General features: G+C 51.3%; 1 protein-coding gene across 5 annotated transcripts in view; it reads right to left on the reverse strand.

Annotated features, from left to right (window-relative positions):
* The window catches only part of ZNF618 (zinc finger protein 618), a 177777-nt gene that overhangs the window by 74883 nt on the left and 89728 nt on the right, over positions 1-13166 (reverse strand). For all 5 annotated transcript variants that reach the window (XM_025888298.2, XM_025888297.2, XM_025888303.2 and 2 more), the window contains exon 2: positions 3779-3822. In XM_025888298.2, the coding sequence (XP_025744083.1) occupies positions 3779-3822 (44 nt within the window). The remainder of the gene's footprint in view (positions 1-3778; positions 3823-13166) is intronic.

Here is a 13166-nt window from a genome sequence, read left to right on the forward strand (position 1 = left end):
TCTCATCTACAGAACCCTATCAGCTCTGAAAACCTTCAACTGACAAAAAAAGGGCAGAACTCATTACCACAAGCCTGCAGCTACGTTTACTTGATTATAAAAACCGCACTTCCTTTAGAATGTTCCCGGGTTAAGGCCCCACGGCCCCCACGCCTCTTAGCATAAGTGAGGCTTGGCTGCCGTTGCGCGCCGTGATCTGTAACCTGCACACCAGGTCAGCATTAACCTCCAGTGCTGGGATCACCGGTCCTGTAAAAACCGACTCAGGCTGGGTTACAGAGAAGTAAACCAAACCACATTTGGTTGTTTCTTAGGATCAGAAACACCACCCCTCTTTGTCCCCCTCAGTTTAACACTAATTCCTTAGTAGTCCATGCTGTTGGTTTTGGGGCTCAGCCAGAGGCCCTCTGGAGAAGTAACAAAATTAGGTGTTCTGGGCCAAAGACAGGCGCTGGGAAGAAAGCAGACCCCGGCGCAACAACCAAGTGCTCCGTGGCACAGCCCGGAGTGGAGGCCCTCATCAGAGGGCCGGGGGTCCTTCAAGGTCCTTCCCGGCCAGGGTCGCAGAGCCTCACGCCTGTGTTTCTCCATCTGAAACAGGGACTAAATGCGTCTAACACTCTGCCCAGTGCCGACAAGTCTAAACCCTACAAGGCCAAGGCCAGGGTCGAGTGCACAAGTGGCCTCAGCGTAGGCCCATGTTAATGTTCTCTCGACGTGTAACGCGTAATTCACTTCTCAGACTGAATGCCGGGTCGCGATACAATGATACTGTTTAGGAGTCTCAAACATGCTCTACATCAGCTTTAATTACATAATTGATATAAACTGACTTATTGAGCTCCCTCGAAGCCCCTGCCTTCTTGACAAGCCCCTAGCCCACGGCAGAGCCCCCAGCCCCTAAGAGACTCCTCTGTCATCTGCTAACTGACCACTTCATCCTGAGAAGGCGGAGGACACGGGGGTTAAGCACACACATCAGAGAAGTCAGACCCGGGGCGGCGTCCTGGCTCGCTCACTCACTTCCCACTGGGTGGCCTGAGGCCCGTACACATCTCTGCGCCTCAGCTTCCCCATCTGTAAAGTGGGAATGATAAGAGTACCTCCTTCGTAGGGCCGCTAACAAAGATTGCGTAAGTTAACAATAAATCAAATCACTTAGCTCAGAGCCTGACATAGAAGTGCTGACTGAAACGGTAGTCGTTATTAGAAATTTCTTCTTTACGTCTCAAGTCACACACAACCCTAAGACTTGGGCTGGCCCCCTTCCTGGTGCATATTCTGGCACTGGGGCGGTAACACAGGGGCTCCATCACTGAGTACGTGCAAGCCTAGGCTAGTCGGGCAGGGCGAAGAGACGGCACACATGCCATCCTCGCCCTCCTCTGACCAAGGCAGGCATCGCTAATCTATCCCTGCACTCTTCGCACGCCGACTGCAGCCCATGGCTGGTAAGACTCAGTTCGGAGCTTGGGGCACCTACTACCACTATGGAGGAACCTGTCTGCTGTCTTCCGACCTGGTGTGGGAGAAATGCATGCAACAGAAAGGGAAAGGACCACCCCCGCATGAAAGTCATGAGAAAAAGATGGAGGTCTGCCTCTGTCCGCTTCTATAGACACTCAAGGGTGACTATATTAGCCTCGAATCCATCACAGCAGGTGCACAATGAACACGGAGGACAGTGGGAGAAGCTGGCCAGACCCTCACTGAAGCACAGAACTGGTGGGTAGAGAAAGTACCCTGCTTTGGCAGGTTCAAGGCCTGACACAGCCCCTTATTCATCACGTCACCTCGAGCAGGGCCGTCCCTCCCCTTGTGTCCAATGAGAGGGTGGGACGAGACAAACCCCAAGGGCCCTTCCAGTCCGACATTCCAATCCAGGAAGCACGTCCAGGCGCCCCCAGTCTAGGGACTCCCACTGCCCCCATAGACCACAGCCTCATGTACTACTGCTCCTCACACAAAACCCCACAGCCAGGGGCCCGGGAGAGAGACACACGGCACTGGGCAGCTGCTGGCCCCATGCGTCCCTGCCAGCGGTCACAGGCCCAAGCCTGGCGGCCCACCCCTCCATTCCAGCCCACACTGCCAGCCCCTACATCATCCCCACTTCTCCTTCCATCCCATTCAGGGTATCCGTCCCATTAACACTGAGCACCTGCTAGAGGTTTCTGCCCATGGATTTGGCACCCTAAGGGGAGAAGTCGCAAAAGTTACACAAACACGCGCAATAAAGAGCGAGCGTGACGAGCCTAGGAGGGACACCGGCCACAGGCCCTTCAAGGAGAGGTGCAGGGAAGGTTTCTCTGAGGGCAGGATGGAGTCAAGACGTAGAAGAAGATCAGAGAAAGAACATGCCAGGCAAAGGGAATAGCAGCTGCAAAGGCTCTTGGGCGACAGTCAGTTGAGGCCAGGGGCCGGCAAACCCCGGCACAGGCACTGGCAGAGAAAGGTCGCCACAGAGACCAACGGCCTTCAAAGCACCAGGTATTTACTATCTGTCCCCTTACAGGTAAAGCTGCTCGATCGCTGGCATAGAGTGTTAGCTACACAGAAAGAAGGTCAGGGTAGCTAAGACAGACTGAGCAAGGGGGAGACTGGCACATGAGGAGGCGGGGGGGGGGGAGCCAGGCTGTGCTGGGTGGTGCGGATCTCAATGACCTCCAGCCTGGCATCTCTGCCACCATTCTGTCCACCTCCAAACCACCCTGCAAAGGGGTCCCTGGGTGATCTTCCCAAAACACACAGCCAAACATGTTACTCTTTCTCAAAGAGCAACGGCTTCCTGTGGTTTCCCAAAGCATGTTCCAAGAATACTTGCTCCACAGCTGAACTTCGACAAAAGGGTTCCATGGTTAGGCAAGTTTGGGAAACATGGCATCTCCTCTCCGATGTCCTCCAGCACACGTTAGCCCACGAAAGACTAAGTAAGAGGTCCCTCCGCAAAGAAATCTGTTGACTTTGTTTAACCTATGTCCTTCAAACTTGCTTGGCCACAAACTTCCTTTTGTCCACAAAAATCTCTCAACATTCTAAAGAACTAGTGTTCGAGGGCTACAGGGCAAGTTCCTCTGCCCCCAACTCCAGGAGGTAATCCAAGAGCTATTCCACATCTCATGTGCGTGCGTGCGTGCGGCCTGGAGCGCCATCTCTGGTCTGCCCCTTGCCTTCCTCCTGCCTCCAGTGTGCCCAGGTGGCCCCCAGTAAAGGTCATGCGGCTGCCCCAGCTTCCCACCTTCTCTGGTAATGACAGCCCAGCTTTCCTTTAGGTGCCACCCTCCTCCCATCTCCTGCCAGCTCCCAGGGTGAGGACACAACCCCAGGCTGGCTAAGCAGAGTATTCCCTCCCCTTGCTGTGGGGTGACTGGTTCAGGAAAATGAGCACGGGACCCAAGCTGGGCCAATGGGTTCCAGACCAGGATGGGTCGGGATGCTCCGGAGGTCACCACACAGCAGGGGGATTGCAAGATGGGATTCAAGCCTGGTCCTCCTGCCCGCTCTTGTGCTTCACCTCTAATTTACTCCCGACCTGAGCGCCCAAAGGCCTGTTTGGGACCTAGTCGTCCTTGGTGCATTCATGGGTGCTCCGAGGGGGTACCAGGAAGGCTGCAAAGTGCTGCCCATAATCGCACTTCCCCCGGGGAAGTATGCATACTTCTCAGCCAAGGGAGCTGGCCTGGACCACCCATCCATCCCCTTTCAGAGAGAGATGGCAGTTGGCTGTGAAATGGGGAGAGGGAGGGGTACAACTGGGGGCAAGGGAAAGGGAGTGTACCTGCTCGCGGTGCTTTTCCTTCCAGCTGCACTGGCTCCGTCAGCCTGCAAGAGAAACCCAAAACACCTACATCAGCCAAGGGGGGAAACCCAGATTCTACCCACTGCCACCCCACCAAGCTCCCCCTCAACACGAGCCTTCAGACAGAGGGGAGAGCGAGCACAAGCCCCTGCTCCATTCTTGCGGGCTGGGAAAATCTGCCCCTAGTGGTAAGAGGGAGTCAGGACACCGCTACCCCCTCACCCTGCACCCCCCCACCCCCGGAATTTGCTTGGCCCTTTAAATCCAGCTGAGCACCCACTGCCAACACAAACCCAGCAACCACAGGGCCCTGGGGACTCAGTGAAAAGTAAGTAACCAGCTAAATCTGAGATTGAATTGCACCATTTTTATTTTCATCTGGGATTTCCAATAAAACAGTAGCCGCAGATTTATTCCTACCAACCGGAGGGGGAAAATCCTATTATGTTCAAATATTCTGTCCCCCAACCCCACTAAGCAGGGAGGGACAAGAGAGTGCCGGTTCTTAATCTCTTCTATTTGGGGCTGGGGAGGAGGATGGGGAGATAAGGCCGACCAAATGAAAATTTCAGAAATCACAAAATTCGGGTTCAGATGGAGAGACTTAGGCCCTGTGCCAGGAGGGAGCTGCCTGAAGTCTCAGGAGGACTGAATGACAAACACCTGACCCCCAAGGCCAGGGCTGGGGGGACCTCTGCCGCAGAGGCTGTACACATGGAAAGAAGGCCCGGGTCGCAGATGCCTTCCCTGGCTTTGTCAAAGCATTTATAACAACAGTAATCACAGTTAGAGTAACGCAGGTTCCAAACTCTGGCACACACATGTTTCCAAATTCAGAATCCTTCCAAGTTTAGAAAGGTAATGTAGCGCGTGTGTTCTGTATTTTGAAACAACCCTGGCAGGATCTGGGTAGCCCCCCACCCACCCTGCCCCCAAGCCCAGACTCAAGCACAGTGGTATTTCCACAGTGAAACCCATGCAGTCAGCCCTATGGAGGATAAATGAAGACAGAATTAGTCTCTTCTCCCTTCAGGTCAAGTCCTGCCACCTCATCAGTTACAAAAAAATCTTCCTGTTTTCAAGTTTTTTGAATTTCAGGATTGCGGATCTAAAATAAAAACGACAGCAGCTACCTTCTGACGAGTGTTTTCAAGAAGTTGCAAACTGGCAAAACCAGATGGCGGACTTCAATTCAAACAGTCAATACAGAAAAATAAAAGGATTTCACCAAAAGGCGGCCCGACTGCAGGGAGTGAAAGCAGCACTCAGTCACACATGACCACAGTCAGCTACAGCTGCCATGCCTGCTTCTCCACAGTCCCCACCGCTCCCTCTTGTCTTACACCCAGCCGTCCAGCCTGGCTCCCAGGGGTATCCAGACTCGATCCCCTAGCTAACCTTCCCTGGGGTGCCAGTGTATGCACATTTAATGCTTCTTACTCAACCCTCCTGATGGGTCCCCCAACACACGTACGCAATATCCCCATTTTACAAGTGAGGCAACGAGAGTCAAAGAATTTTAAGTCATTCATCCAACAGCCCACAGCTACATGCCCAGGTCTGGGTCACTCCCGTGCCCACCTTCCTCAGCTCTGGAACATCCTCTCTCCCACCAACATTCAGAAGAGCCGATCGGGAAATGACTGGCTCTTGTCAATGTCCCACACAGCCCCCGCTGCCCGCATGAGGGAAATGCAAAGACGAAGGACAAACAAGGAGGTAGAAATGTGAGGCCTGGCAGGGGAAAATTAATGGGATGCTGGTGTATTATTTCAGTGGCAGAAACAAGAAAGCGGAAAATGGTTTGCATATCATTTCACTGGGAGCAAAAGAAGAGGATCAATTACCGCCTCCCTCCAACATCTTGCATTCCTCAAAACTTCGACGGAAAGTGAATGGGAAGAAGTTCTTTTAATCTTCATATCAGAAGAGGCAGAAGTGGTTAAGGGGTGGAAATTCTGCCCCAGAGAGCTTAAAAAAAAAAATTGTAAAATCCCAAATGATCTCTCATCTTTCAGACTCAACTCTGGACATGTATTTCTAGCATTGCGCACATATTTGTGTGTGTGTGTGTGTGTGTGTGTTTTTCCTCTGTCCTTTCCTTCCCAGTTTCACCCAGAGTCAACCACATGTGGACAGTGAACATGGGGCTGGGGAGAAGAAAAGATGCTCTGTCTCTGGCACACCTAGTCATCTCCACCTCCGTTTTCCTTTTATTATGTCTGTGATGCTTGTGCTTCTTGCCACCAGTGGCAACACTCAGTTTTGTTTTCCACCGATTTTTATAAAGCAAAATGCTAAAAATGTTCAGACAGTTGTCCAAACAAATCCTTGCAAACTCAGGTGGAGCAACAGGAGAAATGGAGCTGCTGGAAGGAGGAGCACCACCTGGGCAGGTGTGATGTGCCCAGATACCGGCGGATCCGGGGAGCTGATGCGGGTGGGCGTATCCACGGACAACGGGCCCAAGTGAGAGATGTCCAAGCTCCCATGTGTCTGAATCACAGCGCCCGTCAATCATGGCACATGGGCCTGCCTGAGTGCAGACCCACCATGACAACTGCGGACAGCCTCTCAGCCCCCAGCCCCCGAAGCCCACAGTGCCAAGGGCGCTGACCCTCAATTGTAGAGATCTGTGAGATGCCAGGCCAGCTCTGTCCGTGTCCTCGCAACTACCTACCGCCTGAATGAAGCTGACCCTCTGACACGGCCATTTTCCGAATGGTCTAACAGCACCAATTTCCTGATTCAACCTAAACCACAAACTCACCTTTACCCAGTGTAACCTGACCTGATGCCCGGTTTGAACTGAAGGTGAACAGCACACGGTGTAGCATCAGAGAGATGGTCTTGCGTTTGGAGCCCTGGTTCTGCCGTTTCCTAGCTGTAGGATTCCTGGCAAGCCACCTGCACTCTCAAGGCCTCGGTTTTCCCACGTGCAAAATGGCAATATGCCAATCCCAGGACCGATCTCCTGGGACCGGCGAGATAGCGCGTGTAAAACTACCTAGTGTGGACTAAATACCGATCACGCAGCAGATTAGCGAGAGGCAGGGCTGACCTTATACTGTCTCTAGGGGTCTCCTGGCCTGTCTCAGGGTATGATCTGAATCCTGTGCTGCAGGTCGGCATCCCATGAATGTCCACCAGACCCCACAGCTCTGCCGCTTCTTCCAAAGGGCTGGTCGAAACGACATCAGATACAGTGGTATAGCTAAATAGGTGCCAATCGCAGGCCAGTTCTGTGTAGTAACCGCTTACTCAATGGGAACTCTACTGTGGCTACCGCCGGACCAAGTGCTCCGACAGATGCAGCTCTGCCCGGCTCTGTCCGGGTCTCACGGCGGGCAGGCTCCTTCCCTTCCCTGGACCTGAGATTCTCACTGGTAAAAACAGGACGGGAGGAAGGCCCGAGAGTTAAATCAGGTCATCTCCTGCTGCCCTTCATCTCTGTGACTGTACGTGGAGCTGACCCAACCTTAACCAAACCCTGCTATGGCAAGTGAAATGGGGCAGGGCACAGTGGGCCCATGAGAGACCCTCCTCCTCACGCTTATAAGGGGGGTGGGAGGGTACAGGCATCCACGTCCCCAGCTCTCCATAAGGGCACCTGCCCCCCCCGTTTGCCAGCCCCATCCATTCCTTCTATACCAGTTTCTCCGTAGGACCCGGGCAAAGCTATTTTTGGTTTCATTCGACCCTCCTCTTCCTTCCCAAATGAATGTTAAGTTGTTCTTTTCCATTCTCTTATTAAGGATTTTCTTGGAAAGAAAATATTATTCCAAACCCAGAAATTTTATTTCTGAATTTGTGCAAATGTAAGTTGTAGGACATTAGCTGCATTTCACATTTTGTGCAAATGGCAGAAACAGGCAATTCGTGTGCTACGGGATGGGGGCTGGCCAACGATTTCGATAAAATAAACCCTTTTTTAATTTAAATGCTAATGCACTGAATTAAAATTTAATAACTGAGGAAATTGAAAAGCCGAGCAGGAATATTGGAAATAAATCCAAGCAGAAACAGCTGAAATTAAAAATTCTAGAGAGTGGGAGGATAGCAGCTAAGCTGTCTTATATGATTACATTTTTTTTCAGAATGAAGAAAAAAAAAAAAAAAAAAAATCCTATCTCTCGCTGGCTCTAGGGCAGTAAATCCACAGTGCTGTGATTTATTGCTCAATTTTCCTGAGGGAAAAAGGCTTTCTTTCATGCTGAAATATTTCATAAATTTCAAGCCAGCATAAATTCTTAATTTAAAAGTTATGGAGGTCACATTTAGTGCACTGGTACGGTTCCAAAATCTTAAAGGAACAGCAGTGACCAAAAAAAAAAAAAAAAAAAAAAAAAAAAGGAAAAGGGAGGGGTAGAATTTGCCCTCCCCCCCCCCCGTTTTTTCATTTTGGTTTTAATTCACGAGTTGAAATTTCATTATTAAAGATTCCTCCTGGATGGATGGAACCCAAGCACATGGGGAACTGGTATGTGTTTGGAAATCTGCTGCAAAAGATGAAGAGATAAAGATTTAATTCAATTATAAAAAGGCTTTTTTTTTTTTTTTTTTTTTTTTTTTTTTTTAGCCACTTGAGGAATTTCTGGTAAAAATTTACTCCCTTCACTGCCCGGGAAGGGGTGAGGGTGGGGGAGGGTGGCCAATGTAATTGCTTCTCTTAGATCTGCAATCTTTTGTGCACACTGATATATTCATTTGTTATACAGCTGTTCAGCGGCGGAAAGAATGCTGGGGCGCCCATAATTCTAAGCAAATCAATCAAAAATTAATGATTTGTCATGCTTGCACAATGGAGGAAAACAGCTCCTTGGGTCCTGGCTGCCTGATCTCGAAGAATGAAATGCCTTTCTGCGATAAGAGAACCAAGCCAGAGGCTCGGCAAGGCTGAGGTGCCACTGTGAATGTGGGTGCTCATGGTCCCCTGAGCTCTGAGAGGATGGAGGAGGGCCACCATCTTGGAGAAGGCATCTCCAAGATGGTGCCTCAGCCAGTCAAGCCCAGGACAGACCTGGCGAAGCACATTTCCATGGTGGTATAATTAGCATCTTGCCTTCTCCCTCCCCCATTGCAATGCAAAAATTGCTTGCTCTTGGGACACATCGGCGACTCCCCCATCTCCCCTGCCAGATTTGACGTGTCTCCGTTCACTGTTCCCCCAACACTCCTAACCCGCCACCAGCACTCTTCACCCACTTTGTGGGATGGGGACCACAGTTCCTGGAGCACCTATGTCCACCCAGACCATGAGCTCCTTCTGGACGAATACCACATCCCACACATGGCCATGACTCCAGCACCCAGCTTGGGGCCTGCCACAAGGCAAATATTCAGCAAATAAGGTTGAATCCATTACTTATTATTTCTCAGGAAACAAGGACCACGAAGTTGCTTAAATGAATAATGAACTACACTGGCAACCAGGATGAAATAGAACTGATCTTAAATAATCAATCACTCCTTTATTCATTCAACAAATATTCCTTGAAAGCCTACTGTACTCAGCTTTGGATGGACAACCTCAAATCCACTGGTGGACAATTCCAAATCCCTGACGTTTGCTGCTTCTTGGCTTCTCTCCACCCTTGGAAGGGAAGAGTGAATGGGAACCCACGAGAGAAGTTCCCTGCATGCTCAAATGCCTTTCAGGTCTTGTATTCGTTCTTAAGTCACATGAATGTTATATTCACAAGTATCAAACGCACATTACTCCAAAATATGCCTGCGTACGTCACACATACATATGTTTGAATATTAAAATACTGTTTTATATTACCAACAGGTACAGCTGACCCGGTAGGAAAACGCTCAGCCTCAGCAGTGAGGGAGGCCGAGGGCACCCACCTGGAGGCGTGCGGGAGGCACTGCACCTGTGGGATGTACCTGCCAGAGCCCCAGACCCTGTCGAAAGGACCACTGTCTCCCACTGTTTACTGAGAATGGCAGGACAGTGGGTCCCAAACAATTAGAGCCTCATTTACACACCTCTTTCCTTTCCAACAACCAATGGATCCCCACAACTGAACCTGAACTTTCTGTCTGTCCCACTGAGGCACAAGACTCAAGTCAGGGAAAGTCATTCACTCATCCCAGAAGTATTTGAGCTCCTTCTAGGCACCAGACACTGTTCTAGGCAGTTGGGATATATCCCTGCCCTCACAGAGATTACATTCAAGGTGGGGGAGACAGCAGCATTAGGTGGAGTAAACTAGTATAATATATACTATGCTAGAAAGTCATCAGTTCTGTGAGGGGAAAACAGAAAAGGGGAAGGGTAATCAGAGTGCTGGGGCAAGGGAGGGGCCACAGGCTGCAATTTTAAGTCAGGTGATCAGAGCTGGTGTCCTTAGGCAAACAATGGAAGGTAAGGGACTTGGTGGGGGGAAGGAGGGGAGGGACCAACCAGGGCAAAGACCCAAGGGCGGGAGTGTGCAGGGTATGCTCCTCGAACAGCAAGGATGTCATGAGTGAGGAGGAGAAGGGGAGAGGTAAGGGAGGCTGGCCCATGCAGGGCCTTGGAGGCCACTGAAGGCCTGAGGCTTGTACCCTGGAAAGCCACTGGAAGGTTCTGGCGAAGTGACGTAATTTGACTTCCACTTTAAAAAGCGCCTTCTGGCTGCTATGTTGAGAATGGACCGAGGGCAAGGGTGGAAGCCGGCAGAAGGCCAGTTAGGAGGTCACTGCCACGGCCCAGGTCAAAGATGAAGGTGGTTGGAACCAGGGGAGTGGCAGCAAGGGGGTGAGTAAGTGGGTTTTGACTACCTGGAAGGTAGGACCTATAGGACCCTCCTGATAAACTGGATCTGGGCTGTTGACAACAGACTCCAAAAATCTTTGGCCTCCACACCAAGAATAAAGGACTTGTAGCTCTCTGGTCCATGAGAAGATGAATCTGGCAGAGCATCTTCCATGGATGGTCACACCACATCAAATCCTCTCAATAACCCTGCAAAGGAGACACTGCAGCTTAACCATCCATCCCCCTTTGACCAAGAATTGGCCAACCACCCAGAGGGGCCCAGTGACTTGCCCAAGGTCACACAGCAGGTCAGTGGCTTGGCCAGGGCTCACCCACCTTCTCACCCAAGTCAATGGCCATTTCCTCTACACGTGTCAAGAAGAAATAAGTCAAACTTGGCCCCAACCAATGGAGGTGAACTTTGCCTACTGAACCATCAGGCGCCAACTCGGGCACAGGCCGCCCCTGCTTTTGTTCACGGGGTGTTCTCATAAAACACCTATTAAGGGCGACTGTGCCAATGCCAACCAATAGCTTTGCATGTTACAAAGAGGATCCCACTCCCAGGAAACGAAGTATGTTATAAATTCCCTAACTAGACTTTCCTTCTCAGATCAATTTCGGTGATATGTTTCTAGCATGTGGTGCTTGGTTTTTAATTCTGTATTTGCTTTCCACCCGAACGTGGTTACTCAAGGCCACAGACAGCTCAGGGATCCAAGCTGAAGGGGCGGCTGCTGGAGAAGACTAGGAGTTAAAAGAAGTGGGTATTTCAATGGGTATTCGTACCTTGCACAGTAGACGTGCGATTCTGAGAGAGGCCGTGGGGGGCCCGATGTGGACTCAGACACGGTTCCTCGTTGTTCACCCAAGTACTATCTATTAAGTGCCTACTGCATTCTGGACACCGGAGTTGCTACTGGGAACACACAGCAACAAGAACAGTCGGGGAGACGGGCAGTAATGACTTAATTATTTCACGCTATCAATTTATAATTACCTACTGAGATACGTGCTCTCAAGACAAAGGCCTAGACTCCACGAGCAACTCTGACAATGGCATCCGATGAGACTGTGGGGTCAGGAAGAGCTTCCCTGAGGGAGGGATGCTGGAACAGGGCACACACAGCTCCTGCTCAACAGGGGGGAATGCAGGGTCTAGATGCAAATGAAGCTAGTACAAGCTGGGGGCCAAGGAGCCAAGAGAAGGGCACCATCTTACCCAGCAGGGAAGCCTGGGTCCCTGAAGCCTGCAAGGCTGCAGCCTTCTCTGAAGGACGTTACCTCTGGAGGAAGGGACCAGCCCACTGACAGGCGCAGGCTCTGATCAGACCCCAGGCCAGAGCCCGGAGGTCAAGGGAGGCCCAGACGTAACATCAACTGGCCAAGTTTCCAACTACAAGGGAAAACAAAGGGAAATGACCAACGTCTTTATTCCCCTTGGTTGCAATGCCGTTCTGCCCTTCCCCAAGCCCCTGCTGTCTAAGGTCAAGTGTCAAGAGATAAATCAGGCTTCCTAGGGATGGAACCACCACGGTTCTACCAGTTGCACAGGCCTTTCCAGGTGCAGGCAGGACCTTCCCTCTCTGGTGGACAACCGCACGGACTAGAGTAGGACCCTAATGCTGACATCATCATCATCATCATCATCCCCAGCACCACCACCATGGTCATGACCATCTCTGTCATACCATCAACAGCTGGTGATTAAGGAGCACCTGCAAACAAGGCACAGGACTTCGGGTTTCACTCCGAGGCTCCACGGGCTGCCCTGAAGGCTCGTGCGCCTCTCGAAGCAACCACTGGCTGCAGGATGGAGGCAGGGAGCCCAGCATGGAGGCCACTGTCATCTTCCAGGGAAGAGATGGCAATGGTTGGGGACAGCAGTGGAGGAGAAAAAGTTCTGGAACTAAGGGCTACTGGGAGCGCCAAGGATCACCTAAGACAGCGAGCGAGTGAGGAGCACCTCAGGGCGGATCAGGCATGCAGCAGTCACTCAATAAATGGCAGGTTTAAAATACAGACAAATGATGGCAGCTTTTGAGAAACTCTTGTCTTAAGACTGTTCACAGAGGACCTGGTCTCTTCTAGGCACAGACCTGGGCACCTGGGAGACACAGCAGTGAGAGATGAAGCTACCTCCACACCCGGGGCCTGACTCGGGCTCCTGAGCAGGACGGCGGGGTCCTGACCTCCGGCAGGAGGGGCAGTAGCCTCCCCCAGGCTTGCCGCGCAGGACTTGCCGCCCACACCCCAAGCCTCGTTCTCATCCCCAGCACGGGTAGAGCCCAGAGTCCACACGCGGCTCTAAAGGGTCCGTGAGAATTCCTGGGCGTTTCAAGTGCGTAAATTCTATTCGCACAGCTGTGCTGGATCACAACGGGTTCTAGGCTGCGTCCAAGAAAGGGGGAGGCTGCTCCTGGGGTCAGGTCCAGCAAGGTTCCTGGTTTTGGGGTTTATTTGTTTATATTAAAATAATTCTAACAGAGTTACAGAGAAACTATGAGGAGTTCCCTTCTACCTCTTACCCAACGTGTGTGTGTGTGTGTGTGTGTGTGTGTGTGTGTGTGTGTGAGAGAGAGAGAGAGAGAGAGAGAGAGAGAGAGAGAGAGAGAGAGA

Source organism: Callorhinus ursinus, unplaced genomic scaffold (genome assembly GCF_003265705.2).
Source record: "Callorhinus ursinus isolate GAN/ISIS: 27379988/994484 unplaced genomic scaffold, GSC_fseal_2.0 scaffold24, whole genome shotgun sequence".
Classification (NCBI taxonomy): domain Eukaryota; kingdom Metazoa; phylum Chordata; class Mammalia; order Carnivora; family Otariidae; genus Callorhinus; species Callorhinus ursinus.